This window comes from Neopsephotus bourkii, unplaced genomic scaffold (assembly GCF_033783945.1).
Source record: "Neopsephotus bourkii isolate Nb327-2 ecotype Australia unplaced genomic scaffold, CSIRO-AGI_Nbou_v1 NB_923, whole genome shotgun sequence".
NCBI lineage: Eukaryota > Metazoa > Chordata > Aves > Psittaciformes > Psittacidae > Neopsephotus > Neopsephotus bourkii.
Genome location: NW_026901417.1, coordinates 2,819,015 through 2,832,751, shown reverse-complemented (window position 1 = coordinate 2,832,751; position 13,737 = coordinate 2,819,015). Strand labels below are relative to the sequence as shown.

At 42.4% G+C, this 13,737-nt stretch overlaps 1 protein-coding gene across 2 annotated transcripts in view; it reads right to left on the bottom strand.

The window, feature by feature from the left end:
- Positions 1-13,737, bottom strand: part of VGLL4 (vestigial like family member 4) — a 75,915-nt gene that overhangs the window by 19,375 nt on the left and 42,803 nt on the right. For both annotated transcript variants that reach the window (XM_061357867.1, XM_061357866.1), the window contains one exon: positions 3,620-3,809. In XM_061357867.1, the coding sequence (XP_061213851.1) occupies positions 3,620-3,809 (190 nt within the window). The remainder of the gene's footprint in view (positions 1-3,619; positions 3,810-13,737) is intronic.

Genomic DNA, 13,737 nt, shown 5'->3' with positions numbered 1-13,737 from the left:
GTGCTGAGGCGCTGGCACAGGGTGCCCAGAGAAGCTGTGGCTGCCCCATCCCTGGCAGTGCTCAAGGCCAGGTTGGACACAGGGGCTTGGAACAAGCTGCTCCAGTGGAAGTGTCCCTGCCCATGGCAGGGGTTGGAGCTGGATGGCCTCATAAGGTTCCTTCCAAACCACACCAGTCTGAGAGTCCATGATTCTGTGCTATTAGCTGTAACTGTCCCTAGCTAAGAGCAGTTAAGAGCTGTGTATCTGCTACTCCCTACTCGAAACCAGAGCAGCTAAACAAGCCCAGTGCCATTCCTCCACAACACCCAGCCCGCCGCTGCTCCCCGGTAACACAGGGCCCCCAGCAGGACTCTTACAGCCACAGACTGGCCGATGTCAGCCCACAGCCCTTTGTCTGCAGCTCCACAGAGCAAAGGGGAAAACAAATCACCCCCCGAACTGCTCTTCTGTAAAACAAGGCGACTTCAGTGAAGTTACACACATCAAAAGAAAGGCATGTTTCAACTCAAGGCTTACAGTAAGTGCGCTGCTTCTTTACAAAGCACCAGAACATAAAAGTATGGTAAAAAAAAGCACATTTTACTTCAACGAGATTTTACTTTAGCCAATGCATTTTAAGTAAAACATCAGAGGGACACACAAGAAAGTGTTAAATGCAAATAAAGCAGTTTCATATGACAATAGCTGGGGTTTAAGTTGGGGTGGAAGCATTCCTTTTCCCAAGTAAGGAGCTATGGATGTAATCTCTATGGCCATGAAAACACAGAAGCTGTATAAACAGAGCCTGTATGCTGCTGTGAGGCAGGCAGGCCTCACATACTGACTTATTAAAAGTCATCCACAAGGTCTCAAGGGTATTTTATTATCCTACAGCTGAGAATTATCTCCCCTGAAAAAAACAGAGCCTTTGATAAATTGTTCTCTGCAAAGGAATTCCATGACATCTTTACAAACCCAGGAGGACTGCCAGGCCATTTGATTCACTCTGCTCCTGAGACTGTACCCAACAGTTGTGTTTTCCATGACAGAAGTAAACATACCCCAGTACAAATCAAAGACGATGCACTGGGAGTGACACCTGAGCAGTGCCTATCTCGATGCATTCCGTTCCCAAGCTAAAGGCTGGCATCACTGGATTGCTCATCACGCTCCCAAAGCACTGAAATGGCTTTATTCCCACCGAGATGCTAGGGTGCTGGCACCTAAGACTTAACATCCAATTGCTAACAAAAGGTTCTACCATTTACAATGTTCTACCATTTACAATGAGCCACAGCACACAGCTCCTGCCCTGTCCAATGTCCATAAAGTGCTGGTGGACAATTAATACAAACTGCTTCACAGTTCTACCAACATCATCACAGACCCAAATATCTGAACAGGAGCTGCTTGCGGTGATAAAACCTTGTCTTCCAAGTGAAAAAGATCTGCCCACCTGGACATTTAAACACCACTACATGGCAAAGATGTAGCCCTAGCACTGACCGGGGCAGCTGTGCCCAGTTTGTGTGGCACCAACTCATTCATCCTATGTTCTCTGTGACTTTGTCCTGGAAAGTTCAAAATGCAGACTCTAAACTTCACCTTTACAGTCCAAATCACACAACATGCCTTTGCTACCAGTGAAGGTATCGTGCCATCTCCACGTCCCTTATGGAGCTGGATCTCTAAACCGAATGTTATCAAACTTACACTTCTAGACCTCCAAGTCACTACAGTGGGGCTGCCATTATTCTGTTCCATTAAGTATTTATTTCCCCAAATCTACTGCCTTGCCTTTAGTGTAAACAAGTCAAGCTTCTACAACACACTCCCCATGCCCAACACACATTTTTAGGACAGCTGCACACAGTTTGAGTAGTTCATTTCTATTGTTAAGCCAGAACATCCTCATCTGAAAGAGGGAAAATATGAAAACCATTTGAAAAAGTAACCTCATTAGTGGTGGTGGCAGGGAAGTGGGAGTAAAAATCAAAGAACATACAGGAACTTTCCTTGTATCTGAAATCCACTGATATTCAGTTATTTCAGCTTCATCACAGAAGTCTGAGGTTTTGCAATATTCAATTGAAAGTGTATTTTCATACGGCCAGATCAAACTTACAAAATAAAGCAGGAAAAAGATGGCCTCACATATGCTATTTCAGATCAGGATTCACGTGCAGGTTTAACTGAAATCAGCTAAGTCCCATCACATGAACACTGGGCAGACAACCAGTGCTTTTCATTAAAAGAAGAAAAGATGCGCATTTCATATATAAAAATCACAGAATCTACCGGGTAAAAACATTCCATACTAGAAAACAGAGAGCTTTCAAATACACCTGAGGGAATGACATACAGTAACTAACTGCCCCTCTCTTTTAGGTTTGGACATCAGTCACACATGAGTCTGCTGGGTCATACTTTATTATTTTTATGGCAACCACTGTATAAAGTGATATAATGTACATAACTGCCAGCTGTGCTTGATTCCGTCATCAGCAATTGGGTTCTAAAGAAAATAACACCTTTTCCCACAATCCAAACACACCAACTCAAAAATGCCATAGATTTCTTTGTCATGTGTGTACGCCACAGAAATGCAGCACAGAGTTCTTTCCAACACCAGCGTTCTCAGCTCCAGAGAAGGGCTATAAATAGTTAAGTTTTTAGGAGAAAGAACAAGGTATGCTGTAAATGAGAAGTCTCCCCTCTGCTTGTGAGCTTCTATTGTTTTGCATTACTTCAGTGCTGGATTCCTGATTTGTAACAAATTCCAAGACTCCAGACTACAGGCCCAGCCTCTGACTAACACTGTGGTGATTTATTTGAGGCTAAATACCTCTGTCCGCATCTTATGACTGAACACAACAGTCCACAGCAGCATGGAATGCGAGGAATGCCGAGGCTGCAGGAGCTGAGGCAGCAGGGGAAGGCACACAGCTATCAGGCAGCCCTGGACTGCTGAACTGCTCCAATCACTTCCTCCAGTCGAGAATGAAAGGAATTCTCTAAGCCTGTACTTCATGCCAAGCAGACTTGCATTCCCAGGAATGAGAACAGAGCAAGAATGGCATTTGATGATTACCCAACACAGGCACCTAACTCATCTACACCTTACCTGTAGGAAAAATTCCACATCTGACTGTCAGAGCTGAGGCACGATCCTTTAAGTAATGTTTAGCAACAACTGCAGCTTACCCAGCTGTCAAGGCAGACTACAGAGCAGCTGGCTTACAATCCTGGCCTCAAAAAAATGCAAAGCACTTCTGTTTCTCCTCCTCCTGCCTCACCACCCCCACCAGCAGAGAGTGCAGAGCTCAGAATCAGGGGAAGTGAAAGGAGCACATTACGCAGAACAAGGGAACAATACTTTGGAAATCACGAGGTGAATACGTACATTTTACTATAAATAGTTAAGCTGAGCTAATTCCTGTTACCTCATGCGGTATGAGAACAAAAGAAAACAAGATGACCCACCTAATCACACTAGTCTTTGTGCACATCTTCCAGACTGGAACAAAGGAAAAACCTAGCCCAAAGTTTTGGATGTAGTATGATTTTAGCACACACCGAGATGAAGAGGATAGCATTACATTCTGTGAAGCAGAGGAAACAGAAGCCAGACACTTACAGATGGGGGTTGAACATTCGACTCATTTTAGAAACGTGGTCATTTTCACAGTCTAGCTCGTCGTCCCCTTGGTCCATGCTGAGCTTTCTCTTGTTGGGGCTGATAGGAGGAGGGCCTGTTCGATGGTTGGTTAGAACGGAGGACACTGGAAGGGACTGCATTCTGGGCTCACCTCTTAGGGCTGCTTCACCTGCAGGAAGAAGACAAGTAAGAATGAACACAACAGGGAGAAGAGAGGTAAACCAATATGCTCTCTGAACACATTCTCGCACAAAACTCTCCCAAACAGACATCAGGTCTGCACAGGCACATTTAACATGGCTGTAAGATAAATAAAGTATCATAAACCATACTCCACTGTTTAATGCTGGAATAAACAGTTCCCAAAAGGTAATAAGAGAGGGGTCAACTCACCCCAGATAATCTGAAAAGCTGAGCTAACGCAGCTTTCCAACAGCAGTTTTATTCAGAAGCATTCCTTCTTACAAGCTGCAGCTCCAGCACTGAACTTTCATTACCTCATTCTGCAAAGCATGACTGTTCGCACTGAAATAAGCTTTGTTCCTTTTCTTATGGTTGTGGTTATAAATTCCAGGGCTACAGATCACACTGATGCCAAATATTCAAGATCTAAAACCGAATAAACGTTCAAATGATTCCTTTTGTGAAATGCTGTCCAAACCAAGCTTCTCTGGTATATAACTGTGCAAGGTAAAAACTAGGGAGAAAACTGGAACTTGCTGATGTAGATTTTTAAGTTTCTCCTTAAACATCCTTCCCTATACTTTTAAACTATGTTTGGAGCAATGAACAGAACAGCACAATTCTTCAGCATTAAGAATGGCAACATTTCACTATGAGAATGCTAATATTCAGCTAGGTAGACTGGTGGTAGAGTACTGGGGAGATTATAAACTGTATATAAATCTACACTTACCAGAAAGTGCCACTCACAGCATGCGGGAGCTGTGTATGAATAATTCCAGAACTGATACAACGAGCTTGCACAAAAACACATCCCATCTCATTGCTAAGCACACAGGACTTTTCCCATTTCGATTAAACGTCTCACTAAAGCACAATGCTGCTTCACCAGCAGCTATGGACTTGACTACAACATCCTTACAGCCACAGCTCGCATTTAGACCTCATGGGGATTCAAAGATGTTAAAACAACGCTTTTAGGACTTCATAAGGGGGCTGGAGAGGAGCTGAATTAACCAGGGTTACCTGTTCTGGTAATACCCCTGAAATAGCCACTTTTGCTAGAGTTCAGAATTTGTATTTTTCCTACACTGCCAGACACATTTTGTTTTCTACATGGCCGTAATTTCCAGAGCTAAAATTAGGATCAAGTTAACTCCATCTGCAGTACCTGACAATGGAAATCTTTGTATGCCACCACACATTTTCACATCATCGCCATGACAGATGATTTATAAAATGCTGCCCTAATTCCACACACGACAAACAGTGTTTTGTTGGAAAAGGAACGAGTGAGGAGAAAACCTCCTGAATGTTTACCAGTAAAAATAAGCATTTTGCCAATTTAGTCAGCATAATATAAACTAGCAAATATACACTGACCTATAATACACCACAATTCACGATTTCTATTAAAGACTCTGGCACCAAATCTAAATAGGAACTTTCCATCTCAGCTTTAAATAGTAAAAACTGCGCTCTACTGCAAATGCTCCAAGGCAGACGTCCAGCCCCCCTCCTGTTCCTAACACCCAAAGTGTTACATGGGAAGCCCCACAACTGCCCCACTGTCACCAGAGAAGCTTTAAGCAAAAAGACCTCTCATGAAATCATCTTTGTATCAGTAAAACTTCTGAATATTGTCTTCAGCCTTTGCCAGGAGAACCCTCCACCTACACAGTGTTCAAACTCCAGATGTAAACCACATTATACCAGTTTCTCTCTAGTGACGGACCTCTCTCACTTCCATCTTTGACAAAAATAAGTTAATACCAATGTCAAAAGATAAAACTTTTGATCAATTACGGTCTGCGATACTTTCATCCCACCTGCATGCAACCACACTTCTCTCTGCAGGACCTCGGATCACTTCTGAAGGCTCAAACACAAAATTCTATTACAGGAATCACAGATTCCATGTAGGCGCTTAACTCCAACTGATTTCTGAGCAATTCTTCATGGGAACACACGCAATTTAAACACCCATGTAAAGCTAACACTGGTGTTTACAAGAGACAAAATAGCTTTACATGCTGTTAGAAACCTTTCCCTTTCTCAGAAGCCTGATTCTATACAGTTACCTCAATGGGTGTGTGTGTGTCCTTAAAAATAATACAGAATAAATTAAAAATACACATTCATCTTACTCTATGCATGGTAACACCACCATCTATAGATATTCTTCTGGGAAGATTCTGACTGGACACAAGAGGACAGTTTTTCACAAAGAGAACAATCAGCCATTGGAATCAGCTCCCCAGGGAAGTGGTGGGTTCCTCAACGCTGGGCACTTTTGAGACTGGGCTGGACAGGGTGCTGGCCCATCTAGTCTAGGTCATGCTGTGCCTAGAAAGGCTGAGCCAGATGACCCTTGAGGCCCCTTCCAAGCTGAGATTCTATGATTCTGTATTAATACCCAGATTGAGCACAAACTCTAGTAAAAGTGCTATCGCTATTTTATGTTGGAATTCAAGAAATCCATTCAAAAGAAATCTAGCAAAGAAAGAAATGGCTTCAAATTAAAGCCTGTCGAATTTGGTAATACACTGTCCTCATTGTATGGAAACATGGTAATTATGCAGGGGATACCAGTGCCTTCAGGTAACCACACCAAACTGCCCAGTGTTTCCGCAGCACCCCAGGGCCATTTGGCCACAATTAATCTAAATAACAAAGCTTCAAACAGATGGCAGCGGTGAGCAGGCAGGAGCAGCAAGAGCTCTTACATCCTCAGTCTCTTACAGGACAGGCAAGAAGAACTGAGCACCTCCTCATAAGAAGATACAAGTGGCCAGTGTTCAGTATCTTGTACAGCCCACCCTGCAGACATCAGGCAAGCAGAGAACAATAGCAAACAAGAGAGTCCAGATGACAGGGCAAGATCAAGAGGAAAACTATCCCTGTGTTGTTTACGGGTATAAACTGCACATTTGTACTGCACCATGAGTTTTCATGTGGCCTGTATGTTTGATTAAGGCCAAAACTGCTTTTTATTTAAATAAAAAGGCAACTTCTCTCCCCCACTACTTTCCTGCTTACCAAACTTGAATTTAAACCAGAGGGCGAAACCACAGCAGAGCTTACCACACAGAATGCTGCTTTACTGACTCCATTTGTCTCCTCCAACTGACCACACTCCATGGTAACCAGACTCGCATCATACAGCTGGCAAGACAACGCTCTGATAAAACAACTGTGTTTTATAAAATTCCCGGAGTCCAAACTCCAGGCTTCAAAATTCATTACTGTGACGGCTTGAGTCTGCACTGCGGCTGAAAGCAGAGATAGCAAACACATTTATTGTGCCTCTCTCAATACTTCTCTTTGTTTCAGTGTGCAGCTGGTGTAAGGCACTCCAGATCTGCTGCTTTCAGATACTTCTACTTACAAGTATTCATACTGGTCTCTTCCCCCCCTCCCTTTTCTATTAAAACTGTTAGGCAACATGATAAAGCACAGACAAGCTAAACAAAGATATCAACGTGACGTAGTGTCTGCCTACACCACAGTACTGCAGTAGTGCACTCAGTCGACAGAAGTCCATGCAGTCAGCAAGAATGTTCTTTATTTTAACCACTCAGGAGCCTACACTCCTGATGGGAAAGCGATTCACATCAACACGTGCAAACTGAACGTTTGTAAAACCAGCACAGCTCTTTTCAGACCCGTACACCACCAGGATAGTGCTCTGTAAACAGTGGGTCTTCCACACTGTGTTTCTCTTGCAGTGCAGTCAGCAATCTCTGCATCCCTCCTGAAACGTTCACACAATACAAACATCACAACAGCAAAAGTCATGTTTTCACAAGTGTGGATTTGATAGCAGGACACCAGAGAAGGCTCAGAATATGCCTGAGAACTCCACGAGTTACCAAAGACGGGGAGGGGGGGGGGGGGGAGAAATATACACCATTTTGGCAGTGAGCTTGCTTCCTCTCTGACCCAGCAATTCAGTATGGGCTGCACTAAGACAAGGCTACCCTATCCTACTCCCCCTCCCAACTTCCTCTCCCCGCTGGCTACTATTAGTGCCTAAAATCCGAGCATTAATTACAATCCAGAAACAAAAGGCTTCATCTTTCCAGATGAAGACTGACATGATACAGACCTTAAAACAGATCAAACTAGAACTCCCTGAAAGAGAATTCCAGCACTGCCCTTGCCGATTTTACTTCTCCATTCTGCATCTGACAAAGGGATTTGTCCTCAAGAGTGAATTCATGACACATTTACAAACATTTTCTTGGTTGTGGTGTCTGTCAACAGGGTACTTTACCTTTAAAGTCTTGGATTAAATTACCTTGACCTCAGGCCACTCCATTAGCTAATAAAGTCATGGGCACCAGAGTTTAACAAACTTTAATTAATGTGCACTGCACCTTTAATTAACTTTTCCAATACCTCCATGCAGACACAGGCTCATTAGAAACAGGAGGTGCCCCATGTTCTTAGGGCCAGACGTTCCAGGAATCAACAGCACATGAAGATGTTCAAGGGCATTTTCTCTACTGGTTCAAGATCAAAACTGAACTCTCACGACACACAAAACATTAATGCTGAAAAGCTGCATATCCGTGAAAAGGATGCTATAAAATGGAATGCCTTTTATTTTCTATTCCTATTTGCTAGCAGTCATGAGGAGATTAAATTGCAAATAGATTGGAATGAATTTATGAACTATTGCATGTTTTCTTCCACTATCTCAAACACAGAATTCAGCCTGAGCCAACACAAATTGGGATAAATGGCATAAAATTTCCAATTCATGCACAAAAAGCACATGATTTCAGATATCAAGTACCAAGCACGGAAGTCGCCACAAATTACTCAATTCAACAAGTCATCAAAACAAGTTATCAAAACACAAGAATCATAATACAGCACCAGAGAATTAATCCGCAGAAGCTGTCAGCTGCCTAGTTTGAGTATTACTTCACATCATACTATATGTTGTAAGAGGACTGATACCCTTGAAACTGGGAAACTCCCTAGAAATTAAATCTGCATGAAATAGACTACAGGCAGTCTTAAGAGTGTGTAATTTGAGGCAGATTTACTTCACTTACTTGCCCAAAGACAATTAATTAATCCAGACTCCCGAGTGATAAATCTCTGGTTCACGATAAAAGAAACCCTAAGAAGCAGCAGCCACACATTTATGTAGACACTGAACACTTCTACAACCCCCACTCACAGTTGCTTACAGAAACCTATCATTTTGTACCACTGCTTTATTTCTATCAAAGATCTGAGCTTAAATAAAATGTAATTCTGGGAATTAGTCCACCAAACACCGCAGACAAAGTCACAGTAGTCTGTATTTCCTTTAGAGCATAGAAAGCAGCCTACCTGGAGAGCATCGTAAAACAGCAAACTAGAGGAACGACACAAAATTAAATATTAATGGGAACAGCCTAATCATAAAACACTGCTATGAATCAGGCCTTGCAAATATTTCTCATTATAATTGATAAATTTCTTTCACTGGCCAGCTTAGTGATTCACTTATCTGACAGATATTTTACTTTCTTGCAAGATGACAAAAAGCTAATTTAGGAAACCAAAAAGTCACATACACACATACAGAAAAATTGGCAAAATCCTGCTCTCCTCCGTTTACAAAATATATGAAAAGCACTCCTGGAACCAAGCTCTGGCTACCACCGTGCAGACACACAGATGCCAGAAAATCCATGGCCAAACCCAAAATCCAGTGATTAAATTGACTGTTCTGCTCTGGCTCCTCCATCTGACCATGCCTGCCAACAAGGGACACATTATGCTTGACATGGCAATAAGAACATAAAACAGTGACCTCTGCATTCAATCACCTCCACCCACTTTTTCCTCCTCTTCCTTTCAAAGGCCTGCACACAGGAAGGAGCCAGAGTTTAGGGACAGTGATACCACTTGCAGAGCTTGCTTGAGGATCCTTCCAAAAATCACATACTGTTAATCAGAGTCGAGCAGCACAGCTGAAAGCAGATTTCAACTTAATAGGTCTTGAAAACGCTAATTGTAACAGGCAGAATATGGCAACATTGGCTCCCCAGACCTAATTGTAACTGTATTTACTCCTTCAACTGTACTGTGAAACACTCTCATCTTGAATTCTTTCTTATTGTAAAAGCATAACTGCACAAAACAGCACATTCATACTCTCTCTTACATCTACTGACTTACATGGGTAACTGCTTCAGTTCTACAAACTACTTGATAAACATAAGTAAAAGTCTCTGCTGACCACTTAAACTACGATTGAAATAAATTCTCTTCACCCTGCTACCCAGATACCAACTGATGAGTACCCTTGGCAAGTAGGCCAGAAACTGATGGCATGGAAAGAAGAAGAGCAGCAGATAATGCCACAAAAAGAGCAGCATGGAATAAAATGAAATTCTTTGGTCTAGCAGACCTTAGTGTTTTCAGCATGTGTCATATCACCAGCAGCATGTGTCTTAACATGGCACTGCACTTGGGCCACCCAGCCTTGCTCAGGGACATGGGCCTCCATGTGCAAGAGACACCTGAAGTACTTACAGAAGAGTAGAGTGTCCTAGACCTGTACATCGTCACTCACTGGCTGGCTGTGTCCTGTGATTGTATGTGCTCAGATATGCACAGTCCTCCTTCAGGTAAAAGCCACAACAGTCAATATACCAGTACATAAAAAGGGAACTGTTAAAACAGCTGCAACTGACAGCACTGCATTAGGTACTTCAGAACTGACAATACCTGGCTGTGTAAGCTGACGGACAAGCTGCTTTACTCCTCAGACTAATAGTACCTCCTACATAGAAGGCTACAGGTGACTTGCTTGGTGCAGAACAGACCCAACAAGGGCATCCCAAGCAAAGTGAGAGCATAAAAGAAAAAGGAAGACAAAGGGAGAAGCATAATTTACATTTTCTGCAGGAAACAGTGATTTTCACATTCTACTTGCTTAGAGAACACAGCATTCCTATTTACCGGGCAGCAAAAAGACAGATGATCCAGTCAGCTCCCAGGAAAAACCTTCAGCATTGTTAAGTACTAGAAGGAGTCCTGGTGTATCCCTACACCATACTCCATTTACAGTAACACTGAAACTTAACCATTTAAGTTTCTTCAGTGGCAGGTCATGTTTTCTCCTCCATGCAGCTGAACTCTAAAAGCTCTAGGCAGGTGCCTGCAGCGTAGACCCATGAAGGGAGGTTAAGCCCCACCAGTCCTGGTGCCTCAAGATAGGACACTCTTCACCTCATAACCTGACTGGAATGCTGCTGGGACACACATTTGAGAAAGCGGGAAACAAACTCCACAGAGGTGGTTACAGGAATTCCTAACACAGACAAGGATTCCAGGATATGTAAGTAAAACTACCACCGTTAAAAGTTTAAATAATAAACACAGAATTCAGCTTCCTTTCATTTATCTGCAAAACATTATAAAGCCATTTTCTTAAATTTCTGGATTTTTAGAAGTTCCCAAACAAAAAAAGGTCACTTTCATCAGTGTGATAATGTGGTTTTATTAAAAATGTAAAAACACTATCAGTAAAGGACTGTGAATGAACTATGACAGTCAATAAGTTGGAGATGCTGCTTTCCAGAACAATGGTCGTTGCCAGATCTAGGTGCTCTTTCTTTTGTCACCCAGCTAAATGACTTACTGTGTTACATGAAAGCTAAACTGATCAAAGGCTTTCTTTTAGCTGATACAGTCAAAGCTCGCAGACCTGCCATCTATTTCAAAAGTAAAACAAAGTCACACCAAGGTCACAGCACAAAAAAACTGTTACATTGGGTGCTTAAGCAATATTTCAATGTACTAAATGATACAACCATGTATTTTCATGCGATGGCAAAGAGACAAAGAGGAAATTCAGTCTGTGACAGCTCAAATGTGAGTAACTCTTCCTAAGCAGACAGAAAATATTTGCTACCCTCCTTCTGAGGCTTTTTTGATAGTTTCTGTCAGTGGACAGCAATGTAGATAGAAGGTGGTCTAAAACACCACCTTCTGCTCTGCCTGGATGATATTTCACAGATATGACCCTATGACATAAATTAAACTCTACTGCTCTGGGTAATCAGTGCCCCTTGTGGAGACGAGCACAGTCAGCATGTTCTAGGGCAAACATGCTTAGAACATTGATTCCGAGATGTTCACTTGTAACGGAGTCATAATACAATGAAATCAAATAAATTGTAGTTTCATTCACAAGGGTTTGAAGCAAAAGGTGCTATGCAGAGGTAAAAAAAAAAATGTTCCACTGATTTAAATTGGAGCCTATTTTTAGATATACTGAAAGCTCTTACTGTAGTTTGCTATAAACATGCTCCAAACACCTCTTCTCACATTATTCTCCTATGCTACATGTGGAAAATTTCAGAACATCAAGAAAATGAGCTTTCTACAAGAACTGTGAAATCTGATACTGCACTTTCAAGCAATGTTGCTTTTATTCCCATCTTATTTTTCCCCAAAGTTCCCTACCTGAAAGGCAGAAGGCCCTCAAGAGAGAAGACATAAGTCCTGTATTTTTCAAATACAAACACAAAAGCAAATATATTCAAAATGTTAGTAAAAGATGTACATGCATGGCTGGCTCCTGTCAGAATGGATTTGGAATGAAGTAGGGTCACTGTTCAGAGCACTGTACTGCGTGCAGGTCCCACAAAGCTTAGTGCTGTGCTCCCTGACTAGACTCCTATTAGCAGCACACGAGTAGCCTCAAAACGGGAAGTTAGAAACATAACCCAAGGACAGTAACAAGCACAAACATCTCAGCTACAGTATCTTCCCCACATGGCATGTGGCCAAGCAGCCAAACAGCAGAAACTGTGGCCACAGGGCAGGCAGAGATGGCATTGGAGACAAGCCTTCCTCATCTCATGCACATGGACACATGACTAGGAGCTGCTGCTGCTGCCTTCATTGCTACTAATGTGATGTCTTCCTAAACCGAGGTGAAATGAGCAAATGCCACTTGGCCTAAGGAATGCCAGAAAAACTTCAATCCCAGTTTAGGTTTTCTGCTACCTGACTGCAGCCTGTCTGAAAAGGACTCACAGTATTTAAGAACACAGAGCCCTTCAACCAGGATGGGCAGAATATTGAAGACTTTAATCCACAGAGCGTCAGAACAATTCCAACCCATCTCCCACAAAGAATCCATTGTAAAGAACAACATCTCTTTGTCCTTCAAAATGGGCTCCAAAATCCCTTCCACAGAGGGAAAGCAAGAGAGCAGTAACAACTGTGCAGTCAAGCACTCTGAATCCAACAGCAAACTACGCGAGTCATTCAGATGAAAACAAGATAGTCTTTTGATCATGCTATTTACATAGAAAATGAGGAGGATGTGTCAGCTTGCCAACTCCTTGCGTGCAGGGTTTTACTGTAACTGATGGCAGTAGGCTGAGATATGACCCAGCCAGTAGAAGAGAATGAATTCAAACTCATCCTAAGCACTACAAGGCTGGACGATGTAGATCCTTCAGCCCACTGGCTTTGTGTTATTCTGAGACACAACCTGAGAGCAGCCTTCAGATGTTGCTCACATGTAGTGTTTTAATAACCAAAAACTTGTAAGGGCTTCATCTTCTAGAAGAGCATAGAGAACAGTGTGGCTCCTGAGAAGGAGAGGAAAGGATGTCACATATAATTCATCTAGGAGCATGGGTGATAGTATAAGAAAATGTACATAAAAATATCACCACTATTGCCCAAAGGATTGTCTTTCCAAAACAAACAGGTACATGCCAACACTCAGGAAAAAGAGAAAACTGACTGTGTGCCTCTGACACAGAGGTTTTAATCCAGGACTCGTGATGTGCAATTGAGGTAGATGATTTTCTTGGGAAAACAACTGGCTATGAAGAGATCCACAGAAAAATGTCAGGTAACCACAGAGTGCAAGAGCTTGAAAG